The sequence below is a fragment of the Prunus avium genome, chromosome 4 (assembly GCF_965620075.1).
Source record: "Prunus avium chromosome 4, drPruAviu1.hap1.1, whole genome shotgun sequence".
Taxonomy (NCBI): Eukaryota; Viridiplantae; Streptophyta; class Magnoliopsida; order Rosales; family Rosaceae; genus Prunus; species Prunus avium.
This window is the reverse complement of record NC_142287.1, coordinates 26,578,458-26,601,049: the sequence shown is the minus strand read 5'-3', so window position 1 is coordinate 26,601,049 and position 22,592 is coordinate 26,578,458. Positions and strand designations below refer to the sequence as shown.

Here is a 22,592-nt window from a genome sequence, read left to right as displayed (position 1 = left end):
GCCGGCTATACCCTTTAAATATAGTATTTTCAGAGTACCGCCGCGCGGCTATATGTTTAAAATATTCGAATATATTCACAGCGTATAGCCGGTCGGCTATACCCTTTAAATATAGTATTTTCAGAGTACAGCCGAGCGGCTATACGTTTAAAATATTCGAAAACTTAAATATAATATTTTCAGAGTACAGCCGTTCTGCTATAACTTCAAAATATTCGAATATATTCGACGAGTATAGCCGGTCGGCTATACCCTTTAAATAGAATTTTTTAAATATTCTAGTAGACCTTTCAATTTGATTAAGAGTTTTTTTCTAAAACCCAACTTCAACTGCACTTTCATATTATTGAATCATTCATTTATCTATATAATACCACGATATGCAGACACATTCTTTCATTATTTATTTCTTCTTTTTTGGATTGCTAAGGATGGTTCAATTTTATTACACTTCTACGTTTTATTTTTTACTTTTTCATTTTGTTTGAATGATGCTTCTAAGTTCTTTCCTTCGTTTCAGGTTCATATTTATTACACTACTACTGGTTCTTGGATGAAGAGTGCCTTGAAGTCGAACTGCCGCCAAAGGATGAGCTATGATATCTGAGAAGCATTGCATTGTAGAGTATCTAGTTGTAGCAATTATTCTCACAGGCTAGTCAAATATATTCGAAGCGTATAGCCGCGCGGCTATACATTTTAAAGAAAATATTTTAAGCGTACAGCCTAGCGGCCATACTTGTAAAATATTCAAATATATTCAAATATAATATTTTAAGCGTACAGCCGCGCGGTTATACGTTTTAAATGTAATATTTTAAGCGTAGAGCCGCACGGCGATACTATTAAAATATTCGGATATGAGTATAGCCGTTCGGCTATACTGTTTAAATATAATATTTTAAGGAGTACAGCCGCCCGGCTATACTCCTAAAATATTCGAATATATTCGAAGAGTATAGCCGCGCGGCCGTACACTTTAAATATAATTTTTAAAATATTCTAGTAGACCCTTCAATTTTAAACATTGGAATTTGGAAGAAGAGATAAAAAGGTAGAGCAATGGGATGGAGAGATTACTATACAACTGTATATAGAAAGTTGTAACATCATTATAGTTCACAAACAACATGTGAAATTATAAAAAACAAAACTGGAATTAAAAGGATAAAATCATCAAGGTATTTATGCCTTCTTATTGCAACCACCTACCAGAATACAACATTTATTCATTTGTATTGTATTTACAAATTTCAATGTCAAGTGATAATAAGTGACGATTAATTAAGCCACCCAAATTAACCATTGCCATGCCTATATATAAGGAGCATTATTCTCATCATTTGATTTCATTTGAAAAGTGAGGTGATCCACCTCAAGAATATAATCAAGTATTCCACACCAAGTGAGAGTGAGAGGGATATAAATGTGTGAGTGAGTGAGTGAGTGAGTAGTGTGGTTCTTGACATCAAACCCTGGGGCATTGGCTTATTAAAGATCTATCAATTTTGTACCCGTTATTTTCAAGGCTAGTCCTGAGATTTTAAGGGTCTTGTGCAAAACTTAAACCCTAAACTTCAACTGGAGCCTTTTTTTGGTTTTGTTTTGAGTGGAAGAAAGTACTTTTTTTTTCGGGTTTGGGTGTGATATATACTGTTAGTTTAGTTGGATCTTTAGAATGACAACACTGAGAATCGAACTTGGGCTTTGTACCAATGAATATGCGCTAGAAACAAGCTTCACCAAATACACTAAGTTTGTTGATTTATGTTCTAGATACTAATCAATGCTAAAATTATGATCACATAAAACAGGTATCTTCTCCCTTTGATGTGACCCAAAATTTTCAAAATCAGAAAAAGAGAAATTCCAAAACCTTGAAATAAAGAAACAAAGTTGAATTGTTCTTTTAGATGAATTAATTAGTTTGAAATAAACGAGATAGAATAGAGGCTACCACCCACTTCATTTGTATTGTAGCCAAGTAATTTATACATTTATGTATTTGTTTCCCATTCTAAATAATTCTCAGCCAGTAGCCACAAGACTTGCATAAAAAAGTTCATTCCAGGTGTCAGGGACACCAGCAAGGCACCAGTGACTGCAATCGTTTCCTTTATCTCCACCCAAACCATATGCAGATGGGTGCCCATCTTTCCTCAGTTCCGATAGCAATGTTATGTCCAGCAAAGTTACTGGGGATGACATGGCAGTCAACACTTGGTTGACCACAGTTGCTGCTGCTGGTGATCCTCCTGGGTATTTTGAACCACTTACAGGTTGATTTTGTCCTTTGCAAGTTGCTGACTCTGACTCGTCCCATTCTTTTCCTCTGCTCCTCCACCAGTAACAATATATTCGCAAAATAATATTTGTTAATTAAATATTTCCGGATTTAGGGAGAATAATAGTAAGAATATATAACATGTGTATGCATGATATGATAGGTGCAATAATTTGGTTTCTCACACACTATTAAGGTGCAATAGCAAATCAATACCATTTTTTCCTAGGCTAGACCTCGTTGGCAATTTTGCTATGTAATTAAATTGATTAAAGCTTACACTATATTTGATTAAATATATGACTAGTTTAAATAATAGATGGAAGTTAGAGAAGAAGAAAAATGTGTGATTAAATTACTAAGTTAACCATATTTTTATAAATATTACACTTAATAAGGGCTAATAGGGTCTAGCCTAGTGAAAAAGGGTCTTCACTCGCAGACTAGAGGTCTCAGGTTCGAACCCCCATGACATCATTTGTGTGTGTGAGAGAAACCCCCTCCCTGTAGTTTAGACTATTACTTATACTAAAAAGTTAAACTTAATAAGGACATAATTGATATACTTTACCCTTTACGATTTGCAAAGAACCGAGTTCTCTTAGATTGTATATATAATATAGTTATTGAAAAGTTCAACTCGAACTTGTAAAATTGCAATAAGTCAAATGAAAATTTTCCATATCCTATATGGTGAAATGACAAAGAATTTGAATAAGACTAAGGTTAATTTGAGGGTTAAAAGAGGAAATCGTACATGTAATGAGTTGGAGAAATGCCTTGAAAGAAAACTTTGGTGTTGGCAGCATCAACATTAGAGTCCACCCACTTGGACCAAGTAGTTAATCCCTCTCTAAAAGCATCCAAACGGTCCATATCCTTCACTATCTTACCTCCTGCTTCTATGTAGTCCCATCTGAAACTCTCATAAGACAACATAATTAATTAATGCATGCAAATTAAGGCTTCTAATTACTAATTATATATATATTATACAAGTGATAGTTTACTTTAAACCCATCTAAATTATAAAGTGGGGGATTTGAACTCGGGTGCAAAATGAGTAGCACATCCGCTCTAGCCAACTTAGCTAAACCATGTCTGTATTATAATAATAATTTTTATTTCTTAAGGAATATATAATTGCGTATTGCAGTGCAAATAATTGTGTTTTGTATGTGGTTTATGTTTCACGTACGGTTGTTTGCTTCCTTTGTGGAGCCACCAATGCCAAGTATTGAAGATAAGCACGTCGTATCCTTTCCATGTTTTGCCGTTTTCAATAGAGTCCAGCTTTAGAACCCTGCCTTCCTTTGTATCCACTAGGTCCACCAGAAATGCATTGCGAGATAACCTAATTGAAACATCATAATCCTACAAAATCCAAAGTGTGCCTAATAATAAGATTATATATTCACTGGGCCCTACACCTAATAATTTAAGGTTAATTTCAAGATGAACATGTTCTCCCTATGGAAACTCACGGTCATCCGAAAGAGTATATAATTTGTCCTCATATACTAATTAATAAGACTAATCATCCACATTTTGTTAGAAAGTGGGACTCATCGTTGGTGAAATGTCTCTAACTAATTATAATTACGTAATGCTATTCTTACCACATTTGTATACCACATTCTCATACCACCTTATGTGGCAGATGAAGTTGACAGTCACATCAATTAAAAAGTGTCAATAAATCATAAAATATAAGAAATATTAAATTAATTTTATTTGATGTGGATGTACACGTCATCTGCCACATAAGATGATATGGGAATGTAATATACAAATGTAGTAAGAGTAGCATTATTTATAATGATTATCAGAAAAACTCACGGGCCAAGAAAACGCAGAGATGTCGGCTTTCCTTGTTAGGGCATAGTTGGTTTGGGGCACTGCAGCATGCAACATGCATGTTAGTGATTGCCATTGGTTGAGGCTTAGAGAGTCCCCTACGAATAGTATCTTCTTCCCCTTTAACCTCTTCAACAGGTCCCGACCATTGAATCTGCACCACATATAGAGTTTTTCTATGTTAAGGATGTCTTATTGCAAGAAAAGTGTACACATCCTTCTTAGGATTACATAACAATATATTTTAACGATCGACACCGTCTATATTTTAGATTATTCATGCCAAAAATCATCCAAATTCGAAGTCTTTTAGTAATCTAAAATGTGTTTAAAAAAACAATCATTAAATAAAACAGAAATGAAAAAGTTGGATAATCTTTAATTTGTAAGAGAATAAAAAAAGTGATCAGGTTCGATCATTGATTTCCTGATCAGGAAAATAAGGACATCTTTACTATATAAAAGCCTCTATATGCATATATTGCAAAATGATATCTGTATATGCATTTGTCTGAAGTGTGTAATGTGTCGGTGCATGACATTATTATTAGATATTTGTATTTGTGCCGCATAGTGTATGTTTCTAAACTCGTATATGTGTGTACAAGCTTACTTTCTGAATCAATTATTTGTCTCCGATGCTTGCTAGCTGCTGAATATAAAAGTCAACGACAACCTACTTAATTATATACTAGAAAATGTTATATTTGTCGAGAATATTTTTGCTCACTACTTTAACTCAAGGTGTATCTTCATCATCCTTCTCAATACTTAACACGTGTCCATATGCATTACCATGGTTCAATAAATACAAAGTAAAAGTTAACTATGGTTATGCATATGGATATATGTCAAATATTAAAAAGGGTGGTGATGATACATCTTAGGTTAAAGTGGTGAGCAAAAATATTTCCATAATTGTCAGACATATGTTGTCAGACTGTTAATTCAAACTATTAATTAGGCAAAATAATGTTTCAATTTTAAAGGGAGGTCATTGTGATAAGAGAACATTACCCCTTATACAAATACTCGTCTTTGTGTTATTTACAAAATTCAACATACATAAATAAAAATACTGAAATTATTAATTGTCAGAAATCTAAACGATGGAGATTTAAATTCCGTCATTTTAATTAGAATTATATGCAATTTTCAATTCCTTCATATCCAAATAGAGGCATATAATTAATGAACAACGTTTCAGAAATCATTTCATACTACAAGAAAAGTATGAAAAAGTCACATGAATTATTACCTTGGCAATGCACAAGCGTCAGGCTTCCATCTATATTTGAGATACCGATCGTCTGTCCGTCCATTGTTTTGGCAGTCAAACTCTTTCTCAATGAAAGGGCAGCTGGAGGTGTCGTAGAGTGGATAGCTTTTATCAAGAACCCAACTCCCATGAAACAAGTCACAGCTGGTCGCAAGTAGTTTTGCATAGCAATGTAATTGGTCTTCATGAAGGCATAGAACTAGAAGAAGAGCATAAGCAACTAAGCCAAAGCCATGCAACATTTTCCCCATAATTTATTGACAGAGAAATTGAGAAATTTGTGGAGAGTGAAAGACCCAGAAAACTCTATAGATAGCTGTGCACATGGTGGACGTTTGAGTTTGTAAGGTGGGGCGTTTGTTTTAATTGCTTCATTGGCTTCACTTGGAGAGACAACAAAGACACCTTTTTCCAATTCTCTTGTCCTTTTATATTGGTATAGCTGTTGTTTGGACGTTTTCTAGTCATGGTCACGCGCAAAGTTGAATTTCTCACCATCTCATTTTCCTACCAATTTATATTTATTATCATGCATCCTAGAACACACTAAATTGACAACATTATGTGTGGCGGCTGATGTGGGAATCTCAATTAATATGATCACATATAATTTAAGTTTTATTATTTTAATTGAATTCAATTAATAGGGCCGGATACGAGCTAATTAGGTTTCTTTATTCTTTGATTTAAAATAAATATTAAAAAAAACCTAAATCACATGTGGTGTCATGTATACATAAACTGTACTGTACATAACATAATGTAGTCAATCCAATGTGTCTAGCATTACTGTTTCTCGAATAACTCTTATTTTTCGGCTTTCAAAATTAACTAGAATGCAAAAAAAATAATATGGTAGCAAGTAATAAATAGTTTTTGGTCGATCATCATTAGCTCAAGTATGAGAAATTGGATCCTCTTTATCTAGTAGTTTCAAACCTTGTCATATGCAAGAAAAAAATAAAGAAATAAGTAAATAGTCTTTGCAACAATTGTCGGCAGCAATATGAAACACAAGTTTGTATTGTACTTCTTGCAAATTGTTCAAATTATAATTTCTTTTATGCTTTGCTTTCAAAAATCCAAGATAAACGAAAATTAAAGTAATTATACATGCTCCTATCCTATCATAAGTGAACAAAAAAAGGTGCTATAATTTCTTGAGCGTGAAATGAGAAAACCATTGGGTGTGAATAGAATTAAAGGTCTATACACCACAAAATCTAAAATTGAAATCAAAATTCGTTTTTAGTCACTGGTCACAAGAGTTGCATAAAAAAGTTGATTCCAGGTATCAGGAACACCAGCAAGGCACCAGTGGCTGCAATCGTTTCCCGTTCTTCCACCATTGCCGTACATAGAAGGGTGCCCATCTTTTCTCAACTGCGACAATAGAGTTATGTCCAGCAAGGTTACTGGGGATGACATGGCAGTCAACACATCGTTGACCACAGTTGCTGCTGGTGGTGAACCTGCTGGGTATGTTCTACCAGTCACAGGTTGCGTTTGTCCACTGCATGTAGCTGAATTTGGATCGTCCCATTCTTTTCCACTGCTCCACCAATAATATGCATATTTAATAAAATAGGCAAATAATAATAACATATGTAATCAGTTTTCAGAGATGATTATATAAATATATAGTTAGAAGGCCGATTAGCTCTTGGTCTACTGATGTACCAAAAATGGACTAGAGGTCCCAAATTCGAATCGCTGGCTTTCTTTGATAAAAGAGGCAATCATGACATACTTGTAATGGGTAGGAGAAATGCCTTGAAAGAAAACTTTGGTGTTGTTAGCATCAACATTAGAATCCACCCACTTGGACCAAGTAGTTAATCCCTCCTTAAAAGCAGCCAAGCGGTCCATATCCTTCAGTATCTGTCCTCCTGATTCAATGTAGTCCCATCTGAAATCATCAAAAGACAATCTACAATATATTAGTCGAATGATGGAAGTAACATATTTTTAAATATGAAAATATATATTAATGCTCTTTGGGGTTTGTGATTATAAACTTGCGAATTGCAGTGCAGAATGATTGTAATTTGGGGTTCTCACGGTTGTCGGCTTCCTTTATGAAGCCACCAATGCCAGGTATTGAAGATGAGCATGTCGTATCCCTTCCAATCATTGCCATTTGTAATGGAGTCAAGCCTTAGAACCATGCCTGCCTCTGTTCTCACTAGATCCACCAGAAACGCATTGCGCGATAACAAAACAGAAACATCATAATCCTGCAAAACCCAAGGCGTGATTTATCTATTGATCAATATATAATTGCCCAATTAGTGCTTAATATATAATTAGTAATTGAAATATATAACATGCCCATATTAGATATATCTTGTTAAAAAAGTATATAACTTAATTGGTGTCAACTCACAGGCATAAAAAACGTAGAGAGGCCTCCTTTCCTTGTTATGGTATAATTGTTTTGAGGAACCGCAGCATGTAACATGCATGTTAGTGACTGCCACTGGTTGAGGCTTAGAGAATCCCCTACGAATAGTAGCTTCTTCCCCTTTAACCTTCTCAAGAGGTCCTCACCACTGAATCTGCACACCATATATTGCAAAATATGAAATAAGTGCTAAGTCCTTTACAAGTACGTACTAATACAATAATGGGTGTCACTGCCAATCATGTTTGTTTCGAAGTACGTATATAAAATGTAGTTATGCGTCGGTGTGCGTCTGTATATTGTTAAGAGAGACTCATTCCACGTCGAAAAATGGAAGCTTTGCATTATAATTTATACAAGTTTGAAAACATATGATTAATGTTATACCTTGGCAATGCACAACCGTCAGGCTGCCATCTATATTTGAGATATTGGTTGTCCGGCCGTCCATTTTTCTGGCAGTCAAACTCGCTCTCAATAAAAGGGCAGCTGGAGGTGTCATAGAGTGGATAGGTAGAATCATCATAAACCCAAGTCCCTTGAAACAAGTCACAGCTGCTGCTGATATCTACTTTTGCGTTGCAATGTAATTGGTCTTCATCAAGGCATAAAATTAGTACAAGAGCATTAGCAACTAAGCCAAAGCCATGCAACAATTTTCCCATAATAAGAGCTGGTTGAGGAGATTGAAAGACCAAGTAACTAGCTATATGTAATGTAAGTGACCAGTGATCAGCTAGTGGGTTTGGGTTCACTTGGGGACAAAGACAACATTAATTCTTCCTTGTTCGGCATAATAAGAGCTGGTGTAGCTGTTGTGTGGACGCTTTCTAGTTAGTCATGGCGTAAAGTAAAGCTTACTTTATGTATTATCATCCTTCGAAGAAAAGCCTCCCTAATTATATATGTGTTAATAAACACAAACGAAATTATATACACATGCCGTAATTGTGTCGCATAATGTATGTTTCTAAACTCATATATGTGTGTACAAGCTTACTATAGTGTGGTACCACCAATTATATTTAGTTTTGGTCACCACCAATTATATGTTTACTTGAAATCGAAGAAGTTATGAATCGGGAAAAGAAAAAATACGAGTGAGTATAATATCAACTACTTCCCCTAATTATATATGTGTTAATAAACACAAACGAATTTATATACACATATGTTTACTAACATGCCGTAATTGTCTGTCCGAGGTGTAGCCTATTCATGCAGGAGGCTTATTTTATTGCTACGAGGAAGATTTGGGCTCGTGTACTCTTGTGGACCCCACTAAATGTATTGGGCTAGTGTTGCCAGGCCCAGATCAATTTGTTATTAGTTTTGGGCCTTATCCATGTAATTAATAAAATAATTTTTTTTTAAAATTACTAGTAGATTAGGGGATCCACAATTTTAATTGCTAAACTCTTTCGGTAGAATTTGGGTCTTCTACATCTTTGGTGGTTGAGCTTGTATCAGAATTAGGGTATTTTATTCCGAGCATTTATAAGTTCACCAAACAACATCTAAAGTGTTCATCCAAATTAATTGAAAATTTTCAATCCAAGCCGAGCCACCAAACGTAATTTCAACCCAATGTGATAAAACCAGTCCAGTCACAAACATTTTTTCTGGAGTGGGATTTTGCATATCGCAGTTCCAATTTTGAAAAAAAACAAAAATTGTAGTATAGAAAACTCTGAATATCATTATAATTAAATCAATTATTATTTTTTCTAAGAAGTCGCCAAATTCTATAAGTTGGTGTGGTATGAATTAAATGAAAAATGTTTCAAAGAATAAAATTGTAAAGAATCTCGTTCCAAGTATCTGGGACTCCACAAAGGCACCAATGACTACAATCCATTGCTGTGGTGCCTCCCAACCCATAGATTGAAGGGTGCCCATCTTTGCGCAGGAGCGACAGGTTTGTTACATCTAGCAATGTCAAAGGCTTTGTGATTTTGCTTAGGGCGTTCTTCAGCACACTCAGAGCTGGTGGCAAACCTCCTGGATATGTCGACCCAAGCAAAGGCTCCTTCTGCCCTACACAACTTCTTGCCTTTGGTTCTTCCCATTGGCTCCCGCTAAAACCACAATCACAAAAAGAAGGTAAGAGACTATTTTCTTGACCTCATGACTTCATTCACGTGCACGTGGACAGTTGTCAGTCGTTAATGTACGTATTTAAGATTAACAATGATTCACGAGTACTTGAATTAGATTTAACATTTAATGTTCAATATTTTAGTTTAAGTTTATTAAAATAAGGAACTTACTTGTAATGAGAGGGAGAAATTCCTTGGAAGAAAACTTTAGTTTTTGCAGGATCAATGTTTGAATCCACCCATCCACCCCAAGTCATGAGTGCCTTCTCAAAAGCAACCATCCTGTCAATGTCTTTGCTGACCCGGCCTCCTACTTCAACATAATCCCATCTGAAAAATTACATTAGTTTTGAGTGTTACCATAATTTTATTTGTAGCAAAATTAATTTATAGAATTAAATAACCATAAGAAAATTGTAGATTTTAGTTATTAGGCATACGGCTGAGAGGGTCCTCTGCGATTCCACCAATGCCAAGTGTTGAAGATGAGCATGTCAATCTCCTTCCATAACTTGCCTCCCACAATTGAATCAAGCTTCAAAACCCTACCAATCTTTTCTCTTACAACATCTACTAGAAACACATTGCGGTCTAGCATCACTTTCAGTCCGTAATCCTGCAGTAATTTCCATCATTAATTTTCACCACAAAATTTACCCCACCACCCACAACCAATTAAAAATAAATGGACCACATGGTTCATGTTTGGTACAATCTTGACAAAAGTTCATGTCAAGTTGTCCAAGGAATTGAAAGCTGAAATTAATTTCACACAAGACTAAACATGGACCAGCAATGAATACTTTTGGTGGAAGATGACTTCATCTTCCCTCTATCATTCTTCCATTACTTTTGCAAGTGGCCAATCAATAAAAGAAGTGGATGAAATTGAAAAACAAGTCTAAACTGTCAAGATGGATTCATCTCACCCGACCTAACCCAACCCAAACCGATGTGACTTCAGTTGAATATAGTTGGCAATTAGATAAACAACTTTTTACTTTGTCTAAATTAATATAATTTAGATTCAAAGTCCGACAACGTACAAAGTGTTATGTTTAACAAGAGAGTTTGGTGTACACGTATAAATAATGTGGGATTGAGTACATACCGTAAAAGTAAAGATAGATACATCGTCTACTCTTGTGACATTGTAGTTAGCATTTGGGACGGCTGAGTGAAGCATACATGTCAAGGACTGCCATTGATTTCGGCTTAATGAATCTCCAACGAACATGATGCTCTTCTCTCTAAATCTTTCTAAAAAGTCAACCCCGTCAAACCTACAAAACCAAACTACTAATTACATTTTTATTTGTTACATCTGAATTAATTAGTAGTGGCCATGCCCACTTGTGTATGTGTTGAAAACGATAATCATTATTCATCATGGAGGGACCTCCGTGACAACTTACAACTGTATAAAAAGTTCAATGACAGTAAAATGCCAGGCTGCAGGCAGGTTCAGTAAATGCACAAAAAATAGTGTGAAAAGGAAAATAACAATTTGGATTTTATTTTCACCAATTTCTTATCTTATATCCCAAACAATCTTTTCTTTTTTGAAGACTTACTTAGGGTCTCTAGGCCGATGAATATATTTTTGTATCTTAAGACAATCACGTACTGTTATATGAAAAAATTAAAACACCAACATATTAATACGGATTGGTTTGAAATAATGGCATCCCGATCTAAGTAGGTTGTTTTTCTCATTATGGTATGATTGAAGGTGCACATCATAAATAGTACATGACAGTATCTGTAGGTATAAAAGGCCCGTGACTCCGTGAGCTTTATTATTACGACTTTAATAAAGAATCTCTATAGTCATCACATGATCAAGATTCAAGAAGACAATCACAGTTCACACAAACCAAAGATGTAATGCGACCTATCAAAGGCTGCCAGCACCAACTTTTTCCATGCAGCCAAACATTAAATTTCCCAGGAAAATCATTGTGAGAGAGAAGCACTACACTACTTTATATATATAATATTCCTATGTTGAAGTTCACAGGATGTCTACCCAGGAATTATATAAAATTTACTTCATATGTGTTGTAAGATGACAGAAGGGACGCTATAGCTAGAAAAATAATATATATATATATATATATATATAGTAATGCAAAAATAATAACATTGCAGTAAAAAGGAAAGCAATAATTAATAATAATGATAATAATAATAAAAATAATAAGTAGAAGAAGAAAATGGCGGTAATAATGATGTACCTTGCTAAGTCACAGTCATGTGGTTGCCATCTGTATTGGGTGTAAAAATGGTCAGGGCGGCCATTCTTTTGGCAGCTGAACTCTCGCTCGATGAAGGGGCATGACGATGGATTGTAGAGTGGGTAGTTTTCGTCCAAAACCCATCTCCCTTTGAACAAATCACATGATGCCTCTTCACTTGCAGCACCATTAGGAACAAAACCAACAAGAAGCAGCAGGCCTAATATTCTAGCAACACAAAAACTGCTATGAACCCAGGAACCCATTCAGTCTTTGAGAGAGAGAGAGAGAGAGAGAGAGGGTTTAGGGTTTAATGGAATGGGACTACAAACTCTTCTCCCTCTCTCTCTCTCTCTCTCTCTCTCTCTCTCTCTCTCTCTCTCTCTCTCTCTCTCTCTCTCTCTCCTATATTTATAAGTCTCGTCTGTATCCATGTGATGTGAGAGAGAGGATATGGAAAGTTGGCAATTTGCTTTCCTTTTTTCTTATTTTGTTTTAATACGGTAAGTAAACCATTAAAAGTGTTATTATATATAATCATCAAGGAAAATCTTGTTTTACCTTCTCTCAATACCAACTTACTTAGAAAAATAAAATAAACCAATTTACTCTTTGCATCTCGTTTTTTAATTTACTCTCCACACAAGTCTTTTCTAGTGTTCTTTACATATAGGCCACGTTTGGTTCGCATAAAAGGTTTGATGGGAAATAATTTCTCATGTCAGGCAACTATTCCCATACTTGAATTTACCAAACATGAGAAAGCAATTGATTTCCCATCCCCAAGCCTCCTTTCCCATAAACCAAACGCAGCCATAAGGGAAAGAAACACTGAAATCAGACATATATAGTTGGGTTTTTCTGTGCTATAATTGGGTTGTTAATGATGAAGTAATTAGATTCCAAATATATTGATTAGAGATGCAATGGGAACTTTCCTATTTCTTTCTTTTCTCCTTTCCATAAATACATAAACGAAATTAATCTCCATTCTGAGAACTTTTCCATTCTATATAACTAATTTGGTGGTTATTCACTTTTTCTTTATTGCCTTGACGAGCAAATTGGCTAATGTTTATGCCCTGTACGTTTTTCTCACTTTATTAAAGTTTAATCCTCTTGGTAAATTATAAAAATAAAAAATAATAAAAGAGTTATTTACACTAACACCCCTTAAGGTTTTCGGTGTTTTCACAAAACCCCTGAAGTTTCAAAAATTACATAAAAACCCCCTGAGGTTTCATATTGATGATTTCATTTCATTAAAAAAAACTTATGCAAATGAAAAAAATTAACCTCAATGAATGCATGTGCAATCTAATTTCAGCGGCCAACATTGTCATTTGGAGAATTTTTTTATATATAAAATCAACAATCTTTGGACGAAAAATCAATGAAAATGGGTTTTGTGTAAACAATATGAAAGCACTTTGACAAACTGCCACCTCCAGCTGGCGACCTACCTAGTGTCTCAATGACAGGGATTCAAAACCCATTGGGAGCACTTTGTGGCTAGGAGCAAGTCGAACTCCAAGCGGAGATTAATCCCACCCTTTGGGTGTGGGGTGTAACACCCAGACACTAATTTAATTATCCATTTAAATTTATTTATTTATTTAATTATGAAGTTTCAATTTTGCCCTCGGGAGTTGGGGTATTTTGGTCACTTTTTAATCCGGAAAGACTAGGGGAAAGTGAATGACACAATTACATAGATCGTACCGAGATGAGTCCCAGGAAAATCATTGTGAGAGAGAAGCACTACACTACTTACTTTATATATATAATATTCCTATGTCTATGATGGGCTCTCTCTGTCACAAATTTTTGGGCTTTTTTTAAACGACATTGATCTACCACTCGGTTGAAGTTCACGGGATGTCTACCCAGGAATTATATAAAATTTACTTCATATGTGTTGTAAGATGACAGAAGGGACGCTATAGCTAGAAAAATAATATATATATATATATATATATATATATATATATATATATATAGTAATGCAAAAATAATAACATTGCAGTAAAAAGGAAAGCAATAATTAATAATAATAAAAATAATAAGTAGAAGAAGAAAATGGTGGTAATAATGATGTACCTTGCTAAGTCACAGTCATGTGGTTGCCATCTGTATTGGGTGTAAAAATGGTCGGGGCGGCCATTCTTTTGGCAGCTGAACTCTCGCTCGATGAAGGGGCAGGACGATGGATTGTAGATTGGGTAGTTTTCGTCCAAAACCCATCTCCCTTTGAACAAATCACATGATGCCTCTTCACTTATTAGGAACAAAACCAACGAGAAGCAACAGGCCTAATATTCTAGCAACACAAAAACTGTTATGAACCCAGGAACCCATTCAGTCTTTGAGAGAGAGAGAGAGAGGGTTTAGGGTTTAATGGAATGGGACTACAAACTCTTCTCCCTCTCTCTCTCTCTCTCTCTCTCTCTCCTATATTTATAAGTCTCGTCTGTATCCATGTGATGTGAGAGAGAGGATATGGAAAGTTGGCAATTTGCTTTTCCTTTTTTCTTATTTTGTTTTAATACGGTAAGTAAACCATTAAAAGTGTTATCTATATATATAAAGCAAAAGGCAGAGAATGGTGAAACATTCAAAATACCAAAAAATGCCCTTGGTTAATGTAAACATTAAGAATTGAAATTATTAATTAAGTGTGGATAATATGGTAAATTTACACTTTTTCATATTAAAAAAATTTAAAATTAAAAGAAAAATCAGATAATGGATCCTTTTTATGGAACACAAACTACCCATTATCTTTTTTAATTCTAAAATAAATTTAATTTTTTCTTTTAAAAAGCTTCTCGCAAAAGCTTCTCGCAGGCGCGTAAGCGCATGCAGAGAGGCTAGTTATATATAATCATCAAGGAAAATCTTGTTTTACCTTCTCTCAATACCAACTTACTCAGAAAAATAAAATAAACCAATTTACTCTTTGCCTCTCGTTTCACTTTTAATTTACTCTTCGCACAAGTCTTTTCTAATGTTCTTTACATATAGGCCCTGTTGGTTCGCAGAAAAGGTTTGATGGGAAATAATTTCTCCTGTCAGGCAACCATTCCCATACCTGAATTTACATGAGAAAGCAATTGATTTCCCATCCCCAAGCCTCCTTTCCCATAAACAAAACGCAGCCATAATGAAAAGAAACACTGAAATCAGACATATATTGATTAGAGCAATGGGAACTTTCCTGTTTCTTCCTTTTCTCCTTTCCATAAATACATAAACGAAATTAATCTCCCTTCTCAGAACTTTTCCATTCTATATAACTAATTTGGTGGTTATTCACTTTTTCTTTATTGCCTTGACGAGCGAATTGGCTAATGTTTATGCCCTGTACGTTTTTCTCACTTTATTAAAGTTTAAACCTCTTGGTATATTATAAAAATAAAAAATAATAAAAGAGTTATTTTACATTAACACCCCTTAAGGTTTTTGGTGTTTTCCCAAAACCCTTGAAATTTCAAAAATTACACGAAAACCCCTTGAGGTTTCATATTGATGATTTCATTTCATTAAAAAAACTTATGTAAATGAAAAAAATTAACCTCAATTAATACATGTGCAATCTAATTTCAGCGGCTAACATTGTCATTTGGAGAAATTTTTAATATATAAAATCAACAATCTTTGGACGAAAAATCAACAAAAATGGGTTTTGTGTAAACAATATGAAAGCACTTTGACAAACTGCTACCTCCAGCTGGCAAGCTACCTAGTGCATCAATGACAGGAGTTCAAAACTCGTTGGGAGCACTTTGTGGCCAAGAGCAAACCGAACTCTAAGTGGAGATTAATCCCACCCTTTGGGTGTGGGGATACCTTGTTGTATTTACGAAGAAAAAAAAAAACAATATGAAACCTCCTCATGGTGAGAATAAATAATAGCTTCATCACCAAAACAAGGACCTAAGACAATATGATTTTAAGAAGGTTAGACACTAAGGATTCATGTTTGGGTGAGTATTAATCTAGCCAAGAAATTCCATCCATTGATATTTTTCGTAACATGAAAATAAGGTGTTTGATGGAGTATCTTGCAGTTGATTGTATTTTTTCCCTCACGAAAAAAAAGTTCATGGATCTGTCACTATGGTTACGTGTGTAAATGATTCTGCATGCACATATTGGTTGCACCATCTGCATTAATTGGGATCACAAATGACGTTTCAAAACAAAAAAAATTAAGATCACAAATGGGTTGGAACTTGGATTTGGCTAAAAGAATTAGTTCAATTTATCCTGTCAGGCCTTTACCAAAAGGGTTCAATTTTAAATTAGTTCACAAATGCTCCTTTTAGCATTATTGCCCTACTATTGGCTGTACAACTTAGAATTTAGAAATCTGAAGAGACGCAAAAAGTTACAGAAAAAGGCCTATTGTCCACTTGGGGTCGTTGGCTCATTGGAAGTGTTAGGAGCGTAAAATCCCAACTAAATCAACGTGATTGATTATGAATATTGATAATTGACCTGTACAAATATTTAGTTTATTTCCTTCCTTTTATATAGGCGTGTATATTAAGGAATAGCTCATTTAGGCTATGGTATCAGAGCTCTAAGGTTACCAATAATCCTACACAAACTCAAACCCTAGCCTGTCCTCTTGCTAATCTCCATGGCGATCAACGACAGCGAATCACCTCAAGTCTCAGCCAAGCCTGAGCAACCCAAATATGATTTTCAAGCCTCAGCCCAGCCTGAGCAACCCAAGTATGATGATCCTAGCGGCAACAGTGACTCTCAACGTCGTCGGGGTTTTTTTATCTCCTTCGGCCCATCGTGTTGACGCCACTCAGATGGCCACCGCAGCTTCCCCATCATACAACCTCACAACAGCACAATGCCAGAGCTTCCTTGCTCTCCTCAATCAAAACAAGCCCACAATTTTGGCTAATCATGTTAGCACTGCTTCCAGCACCAGTGATCTCTCAGGTCACACCTTCTGTGCCTCTGCTTTCATTGGTGGACTCAACTGGATTTTTGATACTGGCGCCACCGATCACATGGTTTGTTCGCCTAAGTTGATGACCACATGCACTCCAGTCTCTAATTGTCAAGTGTACCTTCCTGATCATGCCCTTGCCAATGTCACCCACATCAGCACTATCCGTTTCTCGGATGATTTTATTCTTCATAATGTGCTTTGTGTTCCCTCATTTAGATTAAATTTAATCTCTGTGAGCAAGCTCACCAAAAGCTCCTCTTGTCCTGCGATGTTTACTAATGAATTTTGTATTGTTCAGGACCGCCGTGTTAATGTATGAATTTTGATTAATTCTTTTGGCTTCCCTTGACAATTTTGTAATAGGATGTTTATATGTATTTATCAAGCTCAAGGTTAGATTAAGAATAGCATCTCTAGGTGTTCTTAACTCTCATCTATCCTGTGGAGGTTCAAGCAAATTGACAAAGGTAAATCATGCATTGCATATCATGCATTAAAACTGTTTTCATAAAAGATGACTAGTCATCCTTGCTCAGTGCGATTTCCAGCTGGTTAACCATCAGTTTTGTCCTATTCTCTTTTCTCTCTCTGCTGCCATGTGTCAGTCTGACCTAAGGGATTCTTTTGTCTGTAAAGGCTAGGGTATTCCTCATTTTGGTAGCCGTCTCTTTTGTGTGGAAGTTTTGGAAAGATTGGTTTGCTATCTTTCTCTTCTTCTTCCTCAAGAGTAAACCACATATTTCATCTATGATTTTTTCTAATTGATTTCTTTTTGAAAAACTGCTTTGGAACTATGAATCTGCATCTAGCTACTTAAATCATTCACTCATTTAGATCTAGGTCAGATTCAAGACTGATTTCTTCAAGAGTATGGTTTCTTGAAGAAATTGGTCATTCTCCCTTGAATCCAAATTTTGGTTTCGGTCTAAGATGGAGCTTGCAAGCTAGTGCCATGGGATGAACGAGCTGGAGAAGGAGCTGCCATTGCCATGAAGAACTGATCTTCAAGCTTTGCTAAGTTGGAGAAGAAGATTGCACAAAGGAGGTATAGCTCATCTTCCTAAATAGATCTAGGTTTTGTTTGAGCTTGCTTGTATTCCTTTGTAAGAATCTTTTTCTACTTAGTGGATTGCCTAGTCGGTTGATGACTCCCAGTTTTTCCCAATGGTGGGTTTCTGGGTAAACAAAATCTGTTTTGCATATCTGTAAATTTTTCTGGGTTTGTGTTCTTGGTGGTTGACTAGTCATCTATATCTGCTGTTTGCTGTTTACTTGATATTGATGACTTCACACACTTTCACCATAGTTGTTGCTAGCACAGGGGATGCCTAGATTGACGGGTCCTTCTGAGTGCCTAAGTTGTCACTAGTAATCTTCTAGGGTTGCAGGTACCTTGTGGCATGCTCTGTGTGTTCTCTTGATTGTTGTGTTGTTGTGTCTTGTTTGTTTAGTTAAATTTACCCCTCATCACCTAAGTATCAATTTCACGTCGTTTGGGAAAGATGATTGGGACGGGAACTGAGAGGGAAGGTCTCTACTATCTTGATACTGCGAAGACAGCTGGGTGCAATTCCGTTTCAGCCATGGTTCCTTCTTCTTCTCGACTTTGGCATCAACGCCTTGGTCATCTTTCAAATAAAAGCCTACGTGCTCTTTCCCTTCCTGTTAAGAACATGAAATTTTGTGACATTGATGATTGTTTGGTTTGTCCTTTAGCTAAACAAACTCGTCGTCCGTTTCCCTTGAGTTCTATAAATTCACTTGCGCCATTTGAATTAATTCATGTTGATATTTGGGGTGGTTATCACGTTCCTTCCATCACTAAGGCACAATACTTCTTGACCATTGTAGATGATTACTCCAGATGCACATGGGTTTATTTAATGCACCACAAATCAGATGCACGCCAAAAGCTCACCACTTTCATCAACCTTGTTGAAACACAATTTTCTTCCCAGGTTAAAATTGTTCGCAATGACAATGGTCCTGAGTTTATGATGACACAATTTTTTTCTGATAAAGGGATTTTACATCACACTAGTTGTGTCTCCACTCCACAGCAAAATGGAGTAGCCGAAAGAAAACACCGACACCTTCTCAATGTTGCACGAGCTTTACTCTTCCAAGCCAAACTTCCTAAGAAATTTTGGGGGGATGCCATACTCACTGCCACATATCTTATCAACCGCACTCCTACACAGGTTCATAAAGGAAAAACTCCCTACGAAATCCTTTTTTGCAAACCACCAGCCTATGATCACTTAAGGGTTTTTGGTTGTTTGTGCTTTGCCTCTACTCATCATCATCGCCCAACCAAATTTGATGCTCGGGCCACATCTTGCATTTTTCTTGGTTACCCATATGGTACGAAGGGTTATCGGGTTTATGATCTTAACACGGGTAAAATTTTTATTTCTCAGGATGTTATCTTTCATGAAACTACTTTCCCTTTTCCATCTTCCGCTACCGACTCTTCTCTTGTCTTCCCAACCTCTCATCCCACCAATTTTGATGATGCCCCAACCTCCCACTCCACTCCACTTGCAGAGTCTCTCACGCCTGGACTTAATTCTCCTACTTCGCAGTTTCCAGCACCTGACCTTGCACTTCCAGCACCTGCCCTTACGCTTCCAGCGCCTGACCTTGAGCTTCCAGTGCCTGACCTTGCTCTTCCAGCGCCTGACCTTGAGTTTCCAGCACCTGGACTTGAGTCTCCACATCCGGCTCCTCCACCTACTCTTGCACCAGCGTCTCCACCACCTCTACGGCGTACCACGACTCGCCTTAGTTATCTTCAGCAGTATCATGTCAACATAAAATTACCTTCCCGGTCCATCATCTAACTCAGCGTCGACTGAACCCCAAGGTACCAAACATCCTCTCTCTCATGTCCTTACATATGATCGCTTGTCACAACACCATCGTGTTTTTAGTGCTTCTCTTTCAGCAGTCAAAGAACCCACCTCTTTTGTTCAAGCATCTCATGACCCTCAATGACGTCATGCCATGGCACAAGAATTGGCTGCTCTTGAAGCTAATGGTACATGGACTCTTCAACCTTTGCCCCCTGGCAAGAAACCCATTGGTTGTAAGTGGGTGTACAAGGTCAAACTTCATTCTGATGGTTCCCTTGATCGGTATAAAACACGTTTGGTTGCAAAGGGCTATAGTCAGGTTGAGGGATTGGACTACGGGGAAACTTTTGCCCCTGTCGCAAAGCTTGTCACCGTCCGCCTCCTTCTCGCCTTTGCTTCCACACATCGTTGGCATCTTCATCAGCTCGATGTCAATAATGCTTTCCTCAATGGTGATCTTGATGAAGATGTTTATATGAATCTACCTCCTGGATTCGGACGAAAAGGGGAGACTCGTGTATGCAAGCTTCATAAATCCTTGTATGGACTCAAGCAAGCTTCACGTCAATGGTTCATTAAACTTTCCACAGCCCTTAAGCAAGCAGGCTACCATCAATCGAAGGCAGATTATTCATTGTTCGTCCGAACCCGAGGTAGCACATTCACTGCCTTACTTGTCTATGTGGATGATATCATTTTGACAGGGAATAATTTACAAGACATTGAAGCAACCAAGTCATACTTGCTGCAACAATTCAAATTGAAAGACCTTGGTCAATTGAAATATTTTCTTGGCATCGAGATTGCTCGTTCTAGCAAAGGCATAGCCCTTTCACAACGCAAGTATGCACTTGAAATACTAGAGGATGCAGGACAACTTGGTGCAAAACCAGCCAATTCACCCATGGAGCCAAATTTGTGCCTTAGCAAACATGAGGGCGATTACATTGATGATCCATCTTCGTATCGAAGACTTGTAGGGAGGCTGATCTATTTGACAATTACGCGGCCTGACTTGGTGTATGCCGTTCACACTCTGAGTCAGTTCATGGATAAGCCACGAACACCACACCTAGAGCCAGCTCATCGGGTTTTGCGCTATGTCGAACGTGCACCAGGGCAAGGTATTTTTCTTTCTGCCAACAGTCCAATCCAATTAAATGCCTTTTGTGATGCGGATTGGGCTCGATGTCGTGATACTCGACGTTCTACTACCGGGTATTGTGTATTTCTTGGCGACTCTTTGGTTTCTTGGAAAACCAAGAAGCAAACCACAGTATCTCGATCTAGTGCCGAAGCTGAATATCGTTCCATGGCTGCCGCTTGTTGTGAAATTACTTGGTTACGATATGTTTTGCAAGATTTAGGCATTAAGCATTCACATGCAGTCAAGTTATATTGTGACAACCAAGCAGCGCTCCACATTGCTTCGAATCCAGTATTTCATGAACGGACTAAACACATTGAGATTGATTGCCATCTAGTGAGAGAAAAGGTTCAAAGTGGAACGATCAAAACGGCCCATATTTCCACCTTACAACAACCAGCAGACATATTCACAAAGGCCGTGAGTCTTCCACAATTTGCGATTTTACTCGGCAAGTTAGGAATCATCAACATATATTCCAACTTGAAGGGGAGTGTTGAGGAGCGTAAAATCCCAACTAAATCAACGTGATTGATTATGAATATTGATCATTGACCTGTACAGATATTTAGTTTATTTCCTTCCTTTTATTTAGGCGTGTACATTAAGGAATAGCTCATTTAGGCTAGTTTTCAGCATCTTAACTGGCTATTGTATTTGTATAAAGGTGTTGTACCCCATTCTGAAATATTAATCAATATACGAATTACCAATTCTATTAGGACGGGCTACCAAAGATGAGTTCGTATCTCCCTTAGCCGTCTTTCATGCCTTCCAACACTAATATTGATATTGCATGACAAGTTCAAAGCCGTGTTTTGTAGCAGAATGCTGATTTTCCACCATTCTCTTTCAAAAGATAAAATATACCAGCTTCTGTGCTGTATCAAAGTTGATCCAAGGGATTCATAATTTAAAATTACTGTTGGAAAAATTGGCTCGCATAAAGGATACAAGATTTCGGACTAGCGACCGGTCGCCTGCTATTTGCGACCGGTCGTTTCGAAGCAGAGTCGAAGTCTGGAGCAATATCGATTCGCGACCGGTCGCCTTCTATTTACGACCGGTCGTTTCGAAGCAGAGTCTAAGTCTGGAGCAAAACCTTCTTGCGACCGGTCGCAAGCTACCAGCGACCGGTCGCCCAGCACGTGCTGTTTCTGATTCCTCGAGTTTTGGACTCCATTTTCAAGGGCTATCGCCTCCTACCTACTTGCAAGGACTCTAGGGGTCACTTCTAAGTCAGAAGAACGTTGGCAATCAGTTGGGAGGTTGGAGGTAGCATTGAAGGACATTGGAAGACTTGTTTTCAAGGTGTAGCCACCCTATGGTTCTATATAGGGTGGCTACACAAGTAACCATCAATACATAGCTTGTGGCTGGCCTAACCTGTGGTCTATGTCAGGTATTCAAGGGCAGAACGTAGGAGACAAAGCAAGGGTCTTCTCTCAAGTCTAG

The 22,592-nt window shown here is 37.0% G+C and overlaps 3 protein-coding genes across 5 annotated transcripts; all 3 read right to left on the bottom strand.

Annotated features, from left to right (window-relative positions):
- Positions 1 to 1,857: 1,857 nt before the first annotated feature.
- On the bottom strand, positions 1,858 to 5,827 carry LOC110763506 (protein trichome birefringence-like 41). Its single transcript, XM_088251944.1, has 5 exons — positions 5,400 to 5,827; positions 4,124 to 4,295; positions 3,483 to 3,658; positions 3,042 to 3,200; positions 1,858 to 2,332 (listed from the first exon to the last, which is right to left on the bottom strand). The coding sequence occupies exons 1-5, from the start codon at positions 5,669 to 5,671 to the stop codon at positions 2,029 to 2,031; spliced, it is 1,083 nt and encodes a 360-aa protein (XP_088108070.1). The 5' UTR covers positions 5,672 to 5,827; the 3' UTR covers positions 1,858 to 2,028.
- A 611-nt stretch (positions 5,828 to 6,438) lies between these two features.
- LOC110763505 (protein trichome birefringence-like 41) lies at positions 6,439 to 8,588 on the bottom strand. Its single transcript, XM_088251943.1, has 5 exons — positions 8,212 to 8,588; positions 7,807 to 7,978; positions 7,482 to 7,657; positions 7,171 to 7,329; positions 6,439 to 6,972 (listed from the first exon to the last, which is right to left on the bottom strand). The coding sequence occupies exons 1-5, from the start codon at positions 8,487 to 8,489 to the stop codon at positions 6,669 to 6,671; spliced, it is 1,089 nt and encodes a 362-aa protein (XP_088108069.1). The 5' UTR covers positions 8,490 to 8,588; the 3' UTR covers positions 6,439 to 6,668.
- Positions 8,589 to 9,502: 914 nt separating this feature from the next.
- On the bottom strand, positions 9,503 to 14,469 carry LOC110746288 (protein trichome birefringence-like 41). Of its 3 annotated transcripts, XM_088251947.1 has the most exons (6): positions 14,261 to 14,469; positions 12,161 to 12,388; positions 11,035 to 11,206; positions 10,364 to 10,539; positions 10,095 to 10,253; positions 9,506 to 9,902 (listed from the first exon to the last, which is right to left on the bottom strand). In XM_088251947.1, exons 3-6 carry the CDS (start codon positions 11,158 to 11,160, stop codon positions 9,608 to 9,610), a joined length of 756 nt encoding a protein of 251 aa, XP_088108073.1. In that variant the 5' UTR covers positions 11,161 to 11,206; positions 12,161 to 12,388; positions 14,261 to 14,469; the 3' UTR covers positions 9,506 to 9,607. The 3 variants fall into 3 exon arrangements, with proteins under 3 accessions (XP_088108074.1, XP_088108072.1, XP_088108073.1); XM_088251946.1 differs by lacking the exon at positions 14,261 to 14,469 and having other exon boundaries at positions 9,505 to 9,902; positions 12,161 to 14,114; XM_088251948.1 differs by lacking the exons at positions 11,035 to 11,206; positions 14,261 to 14,469 and having other exon boundaries at positions 9,503 to 9,902; positions 12,161 to 12,300.
- Between the last annotated feature and the right edge of the window lie 8,123 nt (positions 14,470 to 22,592).

Coding starts and splice junctions, on each gene's coding strand:
- LOC110763506 (XM_088251944.1), bottom strand. CDS start 5,671: ATGGGGAAAATGTTGCATGGCTTTGGCTTAGTTGCTTATGCTCTTCTT. Junction 4,296..5,399: donor GACGCTTGTGCATTGCCAAG/GTAATAATTCAT, acceptor TATGTGGTGCAG/ATTCAATGGTCGGGACCTGT. Junction 3,201..3,482: donor CACAAAGGAAGCAAACAACC/GTACGTGAAACA, acceptor TGAGAGTTTCAG/ATGGGACTACATAGAAGCAG.
- LOC110746288 (XM_088251946.1), bottom strand. CDS start 12,426: ATGGGTTCCTGGGTTCATAGCAGTTTTTGTGTTGCTAGAATATTAGGC. Junction 11,207..12,160: donor CATGACTGTGACTTAGCAAG/GTACATCATTAT, acceptor TTGGTTTTGTAG/GTTTGACGGGGTTGACTTTT. Junction 10,540..11,034: donor TATCTATCTTTACTTTTACG/GTATGTACTCAA, acceptor AAATTACTGCAG/GATTACGGACTGAAAGTGAT.
- LOC110763505 (XM_088251943.1), bottom strand. CDS start 8,489: ATGGGAAAATTGTTGCATGGCTTTGGCTTAGTTGCTAATGCTCTTGTA. Junction 7,330..7,481: donor CATAAAGGAAGCCGACAACC/GTGAGAACCCCA, acceptor TGATGATTTCAG/ATGGGACTACATTGAATCAG. Junction 6,973..7,170: donor ATTTCTCCTACCCATTACAA/GTATGTCATGAT, acceptor TTGGTGGAGCAG/TGGAAAAGAATGGGACGATC.